This window comes from Cynoglossus semilaevis, chromosome 10, assembly GCF_000523025.1.
Source record: "Cynoglossus semilaevis isolate Cse_v1.0 chromosome 10, Cse_v1.0, whole genome shotgun sequence".
NCBI classification, from domain to species: domain Eukaryota; kingdom Metazoa; phylum Chordata; class Actinopteri; order Pleuronectiformes; family Cynoglossidae; genus Cynoglossus; species Cynoglossus semilaevis.
In genome coordinates, this window is record NC_024316.1 from 13,598,673 (window position 1) to 13,614,576 (window position 15,904).

A 15,904-nucleotide genomic window follows, 5' to 3' on the forward strand; every position below is an offset into this window, starting at 1 on the left:
TTCCAAAAAAAGAAACACAACAGCTTCTCACAAATCAGAGAGTGTGTGTCTGTGTGTGTGTGTGTGTTTTAATGCAGCTTTCTAGAATTCATTCACTTCATTGTGGGAGATTAAACGTGGTTACAGTGCTTTTATGCTCTTCCTTCCTGTTGTTTTTTTTTATTATGACTGAGGGTTTGAAAAAATGTTCCTCTGAAGGTGCAGATAGAGATTTTCAAAACAAGTTTAAATGTTATGATGGATGGATGTTATGAAGGGTTGCCATGTTTGCCTGACGACCCTGAATTACTGGCTTCACACACTCGTGGTAGTGTGTGTCTCAGATGTGTCCATTGCGCTTGACTACAAAAATCAATGTGCTTTTTGCGCAGGGACCCCTGGATGTTTTCACACCTAGTCAGAGGTGAGAATCTTATACATGGAGATAAGATTCCAATTTCGTGGACTGCTGCACAGTGTCAAAGCTGTTTAGTCTCATCTGAGCCCCGGTGTTAGCTGTTGGACTGTGGCTAAACATAGAGTACAGCATACTGTGCACCGCTAATGTGGTTATTTTAGTTGATTCCTTTTGTTGGACTCGCTACAGTCCAGAACTGCACCTTTGAGTTTCCATAACTGATGGAGTTGCATTTTTTGGTCAGGTTAAGCTGTGTTTCCACTGCTCAGTGCCAGCTTCTTTAGGAGTTCTTTTTTAGTGAACTAATTAGTTTTGCTTACAGCCGGAGAAATTCCTGTGAAGATAACACAAAACGGTCTTTTGCCTCTAATTTTTTTTTTCCGATACTGTTTTAATCCCTTAAAGGAAACTATTCTTTGTATTTACATGAAAGACTCTTTTGATTAAAGTGTGATAGTTGGAGCAGTGGGCTGCATTTTTTTCCCTGGTTATTTTAACTGATAACATGTAGGTAAATTATTTACAAAACTAGTTCAGTGTTGGGTTTTAGAAATTATCAGTGACATAAATGTGTCAAGTTATCAAAGGAATGTGAGCTCAAGAGTGTCGTCTCTTTTACTGAACTGAACTTCTACTGAGTTTTTGGTTCTTGTTGTGGAAGTCCCCTGAGAGGTTGCCAATTCCTGGTCCAAAAATTGCTGCTTTTTTTTTCTTTTTTTGAACAATGTTTAAATAATTTTCTTATCTAAATGAAAGTTAAACAACTTTGTGCACAAAAAAGCCAAGAAATTCCCCCTTAAGAAAGTTACCCATAATGCCCTGTGAGAAAGTGACAACCTTCTTTTGTCTGCATCACATGTTAGGTTTTTTACATGTGCTGGTTTTTTACTGGGCAGTAAATGAATGAAGAGAGTAAAGTCGATAACAAGACGTTCACATGGAGTCTGTCGTTGAAATCCTAGTTACTGCTAATAAAATGAATATGTTCACATGGAGTCTGTCGTTGAAATCTTAGTTACTGCTAATAAAATGGATATACACGTGTGTGTGTGTGTGTGTGTATGGATGGATGACTAGATGGATGGATGAATGTGTGAACTTAGGTATTTCCTTGTCTGATCAAGTCAAGTCCAGACATGTACTGTGATGTGCTCTGTGGTCCTGAACGTCTCTATCAAGATTGAAGGGAATTCAATTTGACCTTGATTGTGTCTTTCATACTGCAGTGTTATGAAATGGCACGTGTTCTTTTGTTTACGGATTCTTTAATTAAAATTTCATCACTGACTGCAGTGGATTTAGGTCTTTAATGCTGCTCTGGTGGTAAAGGCTCTCATTTTCAGAGCATTGGAGAAAATTTCAATAATTCATTCATCCATTTTCCCTGTGGGCATATGAAGCCATTCCCAGTTGCCATTTGGAAAAGGGTGGAGTGCTGATCAGCAGTCCGTTACAAAACCAAATTAGCCGTGTTTCCTCTCATAGTGTTAGTCCCAAAAAGGTTCTGTAACCCATGCAATGAAGGCCAGTACAGAAGGACACAGTATGTGTGTGTGTTCATACAGTACAGAGCTGCTGTGGGATGTGAACCAGTGACCCTCACTCTGAGGCTGATGAATGTTTTTTGAGATTTGTAACTGCAGAGCTGACTTGTAATCTGTTAAGAGGTGAAGTAGATAACTGGGCTCTTCATCATCCTCTGAGAGAGCCTGAGGAATTAATTAATTATACTGAGAGGAAATTAGAAGACAATGTAAAAAAAAAAAAAGTACTTTTTTTAACCCCCAGGAGAAAATTGTTGCTGTTGCAGCTGCTCTTGTAATAACATTTCCAGAAAGGAAAGTAAATACTCTGTATACAGTAAACACTGTATGACAGTAAATATGTAAATATAAATAAACAAAACAACATAAAATAGAATAATATCTACAGAGAATTACAAGTACTTTATATTCATCATGAATTGATCAAAATGTTTTATCCAGATTAAATCAGATACCTGGTCACACATACTGTATCAGGTATTTCCACAGTACCATCTGAATACTGCAAAAAGCGTTTGAATCACCTTTTATTCTTAGTTTAATGCCAACAAACCTGTTAAAGATTGGTTGTAATTCTCAGGTGTGAACCACAAACCTAGAACTGCAAGTGTGAACACATCCTTAGATAACACCTTCAGCCTATTTGCATTCATCTTAATGGCCATCAGTCACTTGCCCTCAGTGGTGGTCTTTTACTGCCCCGCCCTGTGACATCCTCCCGACCTCGTTGGGTTACCTCTGAGGTCAGAGCTGTCGCTTTTTGTTGCGCGAAACAAAAAACAGGGCTCACAGGCGCAAGAGTCGGAACTAAGTAACACTTTGGACGTTTATGCCTCTTCATTGTGCACTGTGTTGTGGATAAAGAGTTCCACTTCCTGGCGTTGGCCTGACACATAACCAAGTAGCTTGTTTTCACTATATGCTCACGGAACAGTGACTTTATTGAAGCGCTTAATTTACTGGCTTCAGAATTGGCCTGGGAACGTCTAACATAGCACACATAGTTTTCTATGCACTTACATATGGAAGTGTTTCACACTCTTGTCTTGAGCCTCCTATATCACCATTACCACATTTTACATATTAAAGGCTCAAGTGAAAAAAGATTCTTCCTTCTCAATAATAAATATAGGGGGAAAATGAAGGAATACTTATTCTTTTTTTTTTACCCATGGTCCTTTTTTGCTTGAAGGAATACTTATTCTTTTTTTTTTTTACCTATGGTCCTTTTTTGGTGTTAAGTTTTTGCCCTGAAATCCTGTTAAATGAATGCAGAGAAATCCCATCGAACTTGAGCTCTGGGGTTTCTTTTCCCCCTTGCACTCAATGAACACACAAAAGGATTTAAGTCTTTTACTGAAGGACTGCGAAAGGAAGAAGCTGAGGTGAAAAAAAACAGCCTGTTTTTTACTCAGCGTTCCACTGGCATGGCCTCTCTGTTAGCTGTTAGTAAGTTAGCCAAATATAAGCTTCAAAGTTGTCGTGTATTTGCACTCTTTGCATGTTTGTGTTAAAGGAAGAGGACCAGCCTTTCTTTGTTTGCCAATAGTAAGGAGCAGCCTGAAACTGCAGAACCTAACCTGATAAAAACAAGAATAGCAGAATCATGCCTGGTATCAGGATGGCAGGAACCAGATGATAGAGGACATAAACTCTTGATGTTAACTATGGTTGACCATAAATCTGACCACATGAGTCCTTGAAGTATCTTCTAATATGTGGTGTTTTATGAACAGATCTGAGGTACATTTTAAAGGTTTTGGCAGGAATAAAATTTCCAAAAAAATCTTCCTGCAGTAGATGATTTGCTGATGTACATGCGTTTGTTCAACATCCTTGTTGAACCTGTGTTCTGCGTCTTGTTACCGGCCACGGTCATTGTGGTCTGATGTTAGGCTGGCAGTCTAGCAGTGGAGACGGTCCAGAAATGAGCAAACTTCCCCTACCTTAAAATAAAAAATAGTTTTCTCTTTCTTTCTATTCTTGTTGCCTTTTTGTACCAGATCGTATTTTTGAGGGAAAGCTGTACACATGACATCAATTAGAAGGTCCTGGAATGTGCTGCAAGGATCTGGAGTTGATTTGTCGAGCACGGATGGCCATATTGAAGAAGACAGATCGCAGAGAGGTGGAAAGTGGAGGGGGGAGTTTAGCCGGTGTTGACTACCAGCTGGTGATGGTGTCTGGAGGCCTCACATCACTTGGCTCACAAACTGGTGCCACAAAACCGTTTACCTCTAATCCCATCCTCATCCTTTCCACAGAGTTCCCCTCTGGCATTTCAAGATTGTTTTACTAAGTTTTTAGGTTACGTAAGAAGACTTACAAAAACTTAAATCCAACCTTGGGGATGAAAGAGAGCCCTTGAAAGTGGGTTGGTTTTCCTTTTCTGCATGTAAGGGGAATGTGTCTACGAATGGAATTCCCTGGACATTTACGCACCATGTAGTAGACTCAGAGCCTGTTCAGTGGGCGCTGTTTACACAACGTGGAGTTCCAGTGGCCCTCGGAAATACAGTGTGTGATTCATTCAAGTGGTAGAATGTTCTCAGTCAAACCATGTCACCTACCAACACGGTGTGTGTGAGGAGGGTTTGGGGGAAGGTTTTAGGAGGCTGGGGGGGAACTACCCTGTCATTCACAACAATGTGTGTACGTTAACCTGGGGTGTTAATATTTGCTCAGGTGTGGTCCGATAATTTATCAAATTCTTGGTTGGTGTGGGCCTCCGGTTTGGGGCCATTATCTAAAGTAGGTCATGGCTGGAACTGGCAACACCTTTTGCAGAGGCAAAATAACATGTTGGTTTTAGATTTAAAAAGAAAAATAATTACAGCTAGGAAGAAAAGTTGTTAAGTTTTTAGAATTAAAACCACCGATCAAATAAAACCTAACACAGCATCAAACTTGAGAAAGATAGCTGTTTGAGAGGCCAGAGAGATGTGTGTTAACATGCTGTGGTTTTTAATATCAAACAACTATTTTGACTTGTCATTTCTCACAAGAAAAACGAATTGGAGCATCAAACTTTAGAAAGATAGCTGTAATTGTGGAAAATCCTTTATTCTACTATAGTGAAGTAGAATTGATACATTGAAGACGCCTTGATCCTTGATGATTGAAGGATGATAGGTTAACTCTAATTAATCAATTTCCAAAAATCCAAAGCAACACAAAGTTATCTTATTATTTGAAAATGTGACTTCCTCGCTGCCTAATGGGATTTCCTAGTGTTTTAAGTCACAGTGCTGTGATCAGTGAGTGGAAAACGTGTCTAGAATTAATAAAACTGCTGTTTACAGTTGGGCTGAACCCAACCTGACATGAAATAAGGGCGTCCTTCATTTCCTTCTGTAGACAAAGAGCAGTCAACTCTTTTTTTAACATCTTGGCCTAATTTGGCCTCCATAACTTGTCAGCATTTTGGCAGTTAGTGTGGGCCTTATTGGGCTGAATTAACAATTCACATCTCTGTCTGAGATATTTTAAGTGGGCTTTGAAAGAGGACAACTGAGAGGGAAACATGCCAGGATTTCCCGCAACATCTAACCCTGCCTCTGCCACAACCTAATTAAGCTTGAAGGTTCCTTCTCTGCGGTCACTTCATGCTGGTGTGCAAAGTAATGATAAAATTAGAAACCACAATGTTTTATTTACAGTTTTATGCTCACTCATAGGCACCGAGTGACTCAGCCCTGCTGCTTCACACAGGCTCCAGAGTGACTGAGAGGAGTCGTCACACGGCCAGGGCTTTCTGTGCATACACACATGGCAGCGGCAGTAAATCAGTACCTTTACGTGTACAGTTAAGTTGAGCGTCTGTTGTAACTCCACTGGGTCATTTAATTTAACAGCTCTCCTTGTCTGGATTTACAAGCACAGAAGGGGAATCAATTTATGTACAGAATTATATCGTTCCATGCCACAGTTTGCCGCGTTGCGCCTCCTTTTAGCCTGCGGTTGACGTACCATTTCCGGTTAGGCTGTTAGCAAGTTAGCTTGTGGTAGAAAAACAAATCTGGCGACTCCACTGCTCTGTATACTTTACTTGTTTACTTGCACTAGTGTTATGGAACCCATTCCGTTTGTGGTATTGGTGTTATTTGAGGGCAGATTGCAACACTGTTTGATCTTAAAGTGCCAAAAATGCGAGTGCTCATTTTCCCCTGCTACAGCTATTTACAGATTTCTCCCTGGATTTAATTTGTGCCATAAACTGGAAACGATCACAGAAAATTACATCATCTATCAAAATCCAAGTTAAATGCATTTCAGTACCAGTGAGAAAACAACATGTATGCCTCAGAGAAATGTATCTTCTTTGTTGCTGCTGTTCTTTGTAGTACACACAGCTACAAACAAAGTCAGCTAAGGTCAGGCATCAAACAGAAACGTACACAAACAAATTTAGAAAAAAAAGAAGGTTTTTACTTTTTATAGAATTGACAGCCATCTCATTATTTCAGTAAGTTTTAACCCTTTAGAGATTTTCTGTATTTCCACTTGAAATGAACCAGAGTAGTGCTAACTGTCTGGATAGTGATAAAATAGTAGCTCTGTGTGTGTTAGGATTTCTAACATGTTTTATCTTAATAATTAAAACATGTTGCTCAAGTTGTGTGTTTTGGAAATGTAATAGTAATAATAATCTTTTATTCTTATATGTTCTTATTTGTTCAGGTTTAGTCAGGTTGTTCACTGAATGTTTTTGAGAAGACAACTTCTTTTGACATGAATGGAATCCTCCTGAAAATATTTTTTAAGCTTGGCAGCAGGTTGTGAACGAGTTTTTCTTTTCCTTAAACTGTAATAATATTTTAAAAGAGTGCAATTTCAGACACAAAAGTTCTTTGCGACCCGGTGCAAGGGACACAGAAATCTACAGAAAATAATTCTCAGATGGAAACACCACTTGCAGATGTATTTAGACTTTAGTGAAGGATGTGTAGAGAAAAAGCTTTTTCATTTTCATGAATTACAATCTGTTCCTATTTAATTAATTACTTTTACAATCTGCTAACATGCTATGACTAATTTTTAAATTCTTCTTTTACCTCAAGCTAGGTCATCCGTTGTTGTTTTCTTCTTCTTTTACCTCAAGCTAGGTCATCTTGTTCTTCTTTTACCTCAAGCTAGGTCATCAGTTGTTGTTTTTTTCTTAATTTCATCTAAACACACAGTTATATCTGTTTGTTTAATGACTAAATGTAAAAAATACACAAACATTCACTACCATGAGAATATTTAGCTGAATTGAAGCAGACCAAACACACAGGCCTGTAGCCGTGGCTAGCTGTACCCGGTACAGCTCCATCCCTCTCTCTCCCCTCAGTTTTTTGTTATTTAATACCCACTCTGTCTCGTGGCACCTCATTCTACTGGATCACTTGAATTTTGTTTTGTAAGCTTCGGCCCTGTCATCTGCCCGTCAAAATCAAAAGGGCTATTTTTCTCTTAACCTCCTCAAATATCAAGGTCTTGTTCAAATAAAGGATGAGCTGTGACCCGATCCCTCAAACTCTTTAGCCTCTAATTGTATTTACAACAACATGACACTTGGCAGTCTGCGTTTTCGACTTACACATGCACTTCACCATCACATGAGAAAGGGACCGGGGTCTGAACACTTTTGTCTCCACAGTCAAAGGAGATCTGGTTGCAATGACACTCTAGCCTCATGCTCTCTTGTGATTTCAGTCACATCCAAGCCCCCTTGCGGTGCACCCCCACTGCCCACCCCAAACACCTCTCTGCCTGCCAAGTACTTAGGGAGGCGAGTCATCCAGGACGAACGAGGGCTCAGTCCCTGCGGAGAATCACAATGAGTCCTTCAAAATTGTCCTTCCCAGATCTTTACTGCACAACACGGCAGCTCCAACTGCCTTTGGAGTGGGCTCTTGATTTTGGTCTTTCTGTAACACTGACCACTTGAAACAGAGAAATATTTAATTTCAGTTTTTACAGTTTCTCTGAGTTGGACTAGATATAGTGATGTGTAAAGGATCACAATTTTTGGACTTTGGAGATGGACTAGTTATGGTTAATTTGACTAAAATATCTACTTGCCTTTGCCATAAAGACACTCTATTTAGGCGTTCAGCTTTAAAGACGTACCAGGATTGACCAGAGGGAACAAGAGGTGAAAGGTCTTCAGTAAGCCAGTCCGCTGGTCTAATCCTGCATTTTTTTAGGATTAAAAGGATTGTCGTTAACGTTGTAGTAAACAGTTGTCCACTCTCAGGCTAACTTTCTAACAGCTAACAAGAACAATAAACAATAAACAGACCAACCTTAACAAGAAAATGAGGCATCTTTTTCGACTTTGAAGGAAAGACACCAATAAATATGTTTTAAAAACTGATCTAAACACTGTGTTCATGTATGGATTATAATCATTTATACTGAAAAGTTCTTGGCAGAGCTTTGAAAATAACGACCTGGTGATCTGTCTCCTATCATATCACCACTGTTGATTCTGTTGCCATTCTCATGTCTATGTACCTGACACAGTAGTTATGTAAGACAGATGTAGCCTGGGACACATCCCACGTCTCCACATACGTTTTGTAACCTGGAGAAGGCAAACCACAATCACAGTTTGACGCCTGAAGAGGTGAGCGTGAAAATAATGCCACTCTTTTGTAATTGGATGACGACATGTTCGTGTCCATCAACGATGAATAGGTGTAGGTGGAGATAGCATTGGAGCAGGGCCTATGGTGTGAAAGTACTCAGTCTTGTCAGCAGTATCACACAGCTGATGGGTCCTGAGCTTTTCTGTGGTACACCTCAACAATCTGTGCTAACTCCATGCCCAGAAGTACAGCACTCTGCAGTTTCCCATGGTCAGACGGAGGTTGAATGTTCACTTATGTCTGTGCCATGACACATGAAAGAGCCTCTGTGGTGAGCGATGAAAAAACACCTTACAAGTAAAAAAAAAGTAATGAAATGCCTGTAAGAAGAGGAGAAACAACAAACAAACCAGCACTAAAAGGCAAACTTGTAGCAGAGATTTTTTTTCCCCTGGGTAGAGTTTGCTTGTGGGTTATTTTATACAGAAACATCATTGTAAACTTAGGCTGACCCTTGCATGTTGCTTTACCTTTCTCGAGCTTTGGTCTCTGTTGGTGTAAACTGGAAATTTCCTACATCAGAGACAAGTGTGTAGCCTGTAAATCGTCACTTGTAACTGTGTAGCTGCATGTCTCTTGAATATTTCTTAGCTGGACTTCACACAGGCATCATGGGTAATGGAGTAGCCCCAAGTGAGAAGGTCACTGGTTTGAATTCAAGCCCGGTTACATGGTCTTTCTGTACGGAGCTGTGTGCTAGAAACGATAAAAGCCCCCATCGAAATGATGTCATGGGCAAATTCAGATATTTTAGGAGCATTTTGCTTCAAGCCATTGCTAATTTTTTTAAACCTGTTCTCTTGTGATTTTTTTTTTTTTTTAGCTCCCAAAGCTGAAGATCATCCCAAAACCTGCAGCTCTAAGCAGTTTGTATGCAAGGACCAGGTGACCTGTATCTCCAAAGGCTGGCGCTGTGACGGTGAAAAGGACTGTCCAGATGGCTCCGATGAATCACCAGATATCTGTGAGTATGCTTCCATAAAAGTATCTGGTGAAGTGTTCGTTGGGATCGACCAGTAGTAAAGTGTCATTTTAGCTAATTAACTTGCCCTGGTGTTCATGTTAAACTTAATTAAAATCCTCCGTCTACATAGGTTTGGAGGAACAGCAACACACACAGTACAGACACTTTAATTCATGCCAAAGTAAGAGGATGGCTTATGCCCTGATCTGAGGAGGCCACAGGCTCACAGTGTGTGCTCTGGCTGCACTGCTGAGTTATAGCTCTAATTATGTGGCCATGTTTAGTCTGAATGTTCAGGGATGTGTCTGTTCCTGTCTGGACTCTGGCTGGATCTGTACCGTCCCTGAGAGTCCCAGCCTCTCTCTTCTGTTTGTTTCCCATTTCCACTATTTCATCCATAAACTCTCTCTGCTAAAAGCCTCCCCTCTGTTTATGTGCAGGCACTAATAGTGATTTTACTGTCTGTGTATGCCACACCTCACATCTGTCATGCTGCAACTGTTCTCACAATAGTCTGGCCTGCAGAGACAGGCATCTGACACCAGCGTGAATCAAAGTTATTGTTGTTGTTGCTGTTGTTGTTGCCTCGATATCTCAGTGTATTGTGTTCCCTAATGTTGTGTTTAATTGAAGCGGGGGAAATTCTTAACATGTGAATTGACAGCTATCCCCTTTGCTACGTTCTAGTCCACACTGATGATGCGTACGTTGCCAACTTTCCCCCAGTGGTACTTGCCAAAGCTCCGTTCAAATTTCTGTGTGAACCCAATTAAATTAAGACAAAAATTCTTTCCTTTTTCCTGGAGTGTCCAGAAATTTTCCTGCAATGTAGTCGGAACTGGGCCAGTAGTAGGAGGCAGGCAACAAAATAGAATTCAGTGTTTAAAAACAACTGCAATGACGGCTAATTTGTGCAGAATTTTGCAATTAATTTGCCCAACAAAATAATTGTAGAAAGCTTTGCTATTTTATGTGACATTCTCTCCTTTGGCCTGACTATACATTTAGTTTGGTCATGCAAAAAAAAAATCACAGTTTGTTGTTAACAAACTTATATCTGTACAACAGTAAAACCAAAAGACCTGTGCAGATAATGAAGTAGAAACAGCTGAAGAATGAGGAGGATAGCTAAAATGTTGTCAAATGACAAATAAGTCAGCAGAAATACAAATGCAATAGAAACATTTGGTAATATCATAAAGAATATCTTATTATAGTCAGTGTTTCTGTAAATACTGACTACTTTATATACTTTGTTTGAACATGCATAATGTGGACGACATTTATAGCTGCATATGCGTCTATAATTTTGACATTATCTGTAGTTTGAGTTAATTACTAAGTACAGAGAGAGATTTCACACAGCTTAAACCTTTTTCTGCTTATTTTCCTGGTCTCTTCTTCCTGTGGATTGTTTTTGATTTTTCTCTTTTCTCGGTGTGGGATCATCCCACAGTCTGGCCCAGCTGTATATCAGACTGTCATCAGGCAGGCAGTGGGTGTAGCCAACACTGAGGCAGGTTTCTCAGACTCTTAACTGTGCCATATGAGAATATGACTTTTTAGGTCTTAAGAAACGCCGTCTTTCTGATTGTACAGGTGTGCTTCGGCCCAGCCGGGATCTTTGATCTGCACTACCAGTGCCATTGTTAGAAGAAAGTGTATTATTTGGTATTCTACAGCCTGCAGGTCTAAATGCCTGTCATTTCCAAACCATTCACTTGGGCTGTAATTAAGTTGAGCAGCTAAAGACAGGCATCTGCCACAGCAGTGCTGCTGTAACCATGTATCACATTAGGCCTCGATATGACTGGAGATGGCACTTGATCCTGCAGAGTCAGTCCTGTGCGTTAGCACCCTAAGCCTTTATACCCTAAGCCCTTTAACCAGTGGACGGCTGAACCAGAGTGACTGAGGACGTGAATCAGCATGAAGTGTTAAAACAAATACACGGCTGTAGATGTGGCTGACTTGACAACTCAGAGGACACCGTAGCCCTCAGACGCACCATCTGTGGCCCTCCCTTATATTGCCCTTAGTTAGGACTCAGATAGCCATCAGCAGGCTGCCCGTGCAGGCCTCTGTCTGCAGGTGTGACCCTGTCATCCTCTCCAGCTACTGCACCCCCCCCTCCCTTTCCCTCACTGTATTGCTTTAACAAGTCATTTCACCTCACTTATGTAAAGGCTTAAGGCTCAGGAAGTTGTTGACGTATGCCTGTAGGGCAAGAGTTCATGTTTTATTTGTCCCAACAATACTGTTCCGTGCAGTCGAGGGCCAGTTCTTATGTTCCTTTAGTTGTTAGGTTGTCTGTTGACAGGAGGCAGGAGCAGGATATTGTTTTTGTCTCCTTGAGTGTATGTGTGGTGCTTAAAGGGTTGCAGTACAAGGAGGCATCATTGTGTAGTACCTGATCCTGCTGAGAGAGTAGTATGGGCGGCAGAATAGTTCAAACTTCCTTCCATGGTTAGATCACCGTACACCCCACTCGTATACAAATGTTATGATTTCTTTTTATTTCTTTATCGTCTTCAGGGTGGTGCAGGGGTGGAAGGTCACGAACTTTTTACCGTTCTTGGCTGATGGGTCTGAACATGGTTCAAACTAATCTTCCATGCTTTGGCTCTGGTGTAGCTACAATTAACGTGGCATATAATAGTGTCTTCAACAAATAAAACAACGTTGCCAACTTACATGCTAACAGAAAAAAAACAAAAAATGCCTGCTACTAACAGGGATAATAAGACATATCAACACATCTGGGATGTTTCCTGCTGGTGATGATAAAAAAGTAAGAAATGCGTTAAGACTGGTGATGATAAAAAAGTAAGAAATGCTTCAAGGTTTTTTATAAATATAATTATGACTGCACATTTTTTTGAAAGGTGTTTGTTTCTTCTTCAAAGACACATTGTAATTCAAGGATTTTTCAGAACTGCTGTTCTTTACTTTGTGTCTGCACTTTTTAATCACTCTGAGTTGGGTGGGCAGTTGGAATTGGGTTATGGCATCTGAGTTCTGCTTAGCTCACAATTAGGGCTTCGCCTGTTGACAGCCCTGGCTTTAATTGTCCAACTCTTCTGGTTACAGTACTTTCATGGTGCTGCTGTTAAAAATAAAAGCACTGTGTCACAACTTGCATGCTATTTTGCAGTTCTGTTTGAGCGGTGCTGTAAAGAACACTGACCGCCTGTCTGTAGCCTAAAATCTGTGTGCAATTATGATTCATTATTGTGGTCGAGCCAGCGAAGGGGAGCAGATGTTGAAGTAAGCCCCAGTGAGAACTTTCTCCACCATGAGAAGTCCTTGCCGTGACGGAATCTCTCAGAAACACCAACAACCTTATGCAACCACTGCCTGCTAATTCTTCTAGACTTTTTGGTTCCTGGTTTTGCATGAAAATGTCTGCAGGAGGAATTCCAAGTAGGGGGTCGAAATGCACTCTCAGACTTGCAAATAAACCTCCTTTCACGTCTCATTCAGCTTTTACGCCTTGTTTCAAGGGAAAGAAATTGAGCTGATAACTTAAATTTGTTAACACTTGCAAATAACCGACGACTCCCTGTGCTCCCGTTGTCAGGTTTTTTTCTCCGTAGGCCTGTAAAAGTAGTACGCTCAGAAATTCATTTGTTTTTCTGAGGTGATGCTTTAAAAAGTAATTTTTAGGGGATATATCTGGAATGCAGTCTCATAATGTAACCGCGAGGAGCTACGGCTGAGGAGGCTAAAAATATTTAAAGTGAATTCACCCCAACATGTGTGCCTGTGGATACCGTTGAAAGCACATGATATAACACGAGAAAAGTGGGTTTATAGTTTGAAGCGATGGAAGTGGAAGTGAAATAAACCTGTATTCTTTGGTTTGCCTCAATACATTTTGGTGCAAAGCTGCAAGAGGGTAATGTTCAGATTGAGTTATCATCTGCAGGCGGCTGCCTCAGCCTGCTGCGGGCCACACAACAAGGTTATCTGTCCATCTCGTGCCCGTGAGCCCCCTCTGAACGTTCAGCAGCCTTTGTCCAGCAGATCTGATGGTCATGCCCCAAAAGCCTCTCCAGGACGTCCAGGAAGAGCCAACTGCAGACGTGGTGGTGGCAGGATGGAAGATTGGAGGAATGGAGGGAAGGGAGGTTCTTAAAGATGGAAAAAAAGCCTTTGTGCTGGAGAAAATGAGCAGATTAGCATTTAAGCTCAGCAGGGAAATGGAAGTAGTTCTGTAAGACTCTGATCCTCTTTCTATTGAAAAGACCTTTTACAGTAGCATTTGGGAGAGAGCTTTTCATAGCCTGTAATCAGTCATGTCGCTGTAGTCGCAGGGGGGCAACAGGCAGGGACAGGGGGGGACTGTGGAGACAGTGGGTGACACAGTGTTTCCACAGAGGAAGGAGAAAAGCCCGGTAAATCCCTCTGGTCTGTGTCCCTGAGCCCTCCTCACCGTCCTATCAACAGACAGAGAACACAAGGCTTTCTCACGCCACACAGGCACCACTTGCCTTTCTCTGCTGTCTCCTCCATGCCCTGTCTCCCACTCCTTCTGTCCTTCTTTCTGTCTGTCATAGCAGCTTCAGATGTGTCTTCGGTGTCCCTTCCCTGTTCCTCATATCTAATCTCCAGTCCTTCGTCGAAATGTATTGCTTGTTTGTGTTAGCTGATCCTTTCTCTGAGGATGTATGTGGTATAGTTTTATATTGGTACGGGACACACCATCACTTCCTACTGTGGCAACACACTTAACAATCATAAATGTTAAAATAGGCAGGCATTCAGATTTAATAGGTTTTATTGGCATTTTAGTGTTAAATTGGGAAATTATATTGCACCTTAAACTAACTTGCTAACAGCTAACAGAATCAGAATATGTTTATTCCCAAGTAAATGCACACGTGCAAGGAATTTCACTCTGTATAATTATGCATTTTGAATAAATGAAATCAAATTAGACAAAATATAAAGTGTTATTAACATTGTAAAGACAAACGGTGAAAAGTCTGAGTGGGCTAACATTAATGTAATGTTAGCCGGACTGTGGGCTGGATGACGGTGTGTTTTTATTTAAAAGTTGGGGGCAGGGCGTGGGCACTGTTCATGATACTGACAGCAGAAACTGTTCTTGTGGTTTGAGGTTTGAATCCAGATGAACAACAGCTTCAGGTCAAACAAAAACAAAGTCCAGTTCAGTAGTCTCTTAAGAAAATAGAATTTAGTCAAATATGAGGTCCAGCTTTTCTTTAAGTTTGTTGATGCCAACACAGTGACGTGGCACCATGGTGTTGTTGTCATCTTAAATGTAAAAAGCTGTACAAACAAGGCTTTCAGGGCTGCCCTATTAGCATTTAGCACAACCATGTGCTAAGTGTATATGCTGCTGTAAAGTGTGTGGCTGGGGGAGTTGGTCAGCGGGATGGACGGCCTGTCATTCTGCAAAACATATTCATTGGAGTTGACAGCAAACTTTATGGAAGTCACTCCCGGGCTGCCATGAACCCCAGAGAGCAGGGAGAAAAGGAAGCTTTTATGCTCCGGACAAAGGATCGACAGGGGATCCAAATTTAAGGTCATTGCATAACTGAGGAGTGGGGGATGGTCGTCCAGAGGTGCTGAGGGGAAACACTTTCAGGAAGGCTGTCCTCACGTTCCTCCACTAATGCCTGACTGTCAAATGTTCACTCAACAGATGACATTTTAGTAAAGTACGTCATATTGTCTTCTCACAGCGTTCATGTTTGGAAAAGTGACTCATTATTTCTAGATTGTGATTGTGAATCACAGCATATTCCATGTCCTGGAGACCACTGTAGCACTTGGATCAGTTTGATGTGACCCACAACCTATTAACTACCAGTACGGTTTTGTTGCATTTTAAGGAAGCATTTCAACTTTTCTGGAGTTCTACCTGGTAATTGACCTTTTTGCCTTGAAATGTGTTGTCCTGTAAATAAATAAATTGATGTGCAGTGTCCTAGTATGAGACGTAGGGCGTTTTCACAACATGGCTGTTGGGTCCAATTTTCAATTAAGTTTGTTTCCTTGGATAGTCCGCTTCATCCAGGCAGGTGTGAAGGTTACCCCAACACTGCAACAGAAGGATCTCAGTTTGCTGGAAATGTGAAGAAACTATTCAATAAAACAGAGAATAAATGAATTAACGAGTGGAAATGAGCAGTGCATTTTGGGTAAAAAAAAACAACTAAATAAGCAGTGCTTATTCATATATATATTCAGCGGACTAGACATCTGGTTGTTTGTTGATGAAGGGAATAGATTTCCATTTTCAGTCCAGGCCAGTAGAGGAGCGATGACCCAATGAGCTTGCGTCATGTTGTCTAGACATGGCTTTCACCCGTGCAGTCTGAAAGTGAACCAA

At 41.0% G+C, this 15,904-nt stretch overlaps 1 protein-coding gene across 4 annotated transcripts in view; it reads left to right on the forward strand.

The window, feature by feature from the left end:
* LOC103385104 (low-density lipoprotein receptor-related protein 1-like) overlaps positions 1-15,904 on the forward strand; it is an 88,765-nt gene that overhangs the window by 4,949 nt on the left and 67,912 nt on the right. For all 4 annotated transcript variants that reach the window (XM_025059514.1, XM_025059516.1, XM_025059515.1 and 1 more), the window contains exon 2: positions 9,400-9,540. In XM_025059514.1, the coding sequence (XP_024915282.1) occupies positions 9,400-9,540 (141 nt within the window). The remainder of the gene's footprint in view (positions 1-9,399; positions 9,541-15,904) is intronic.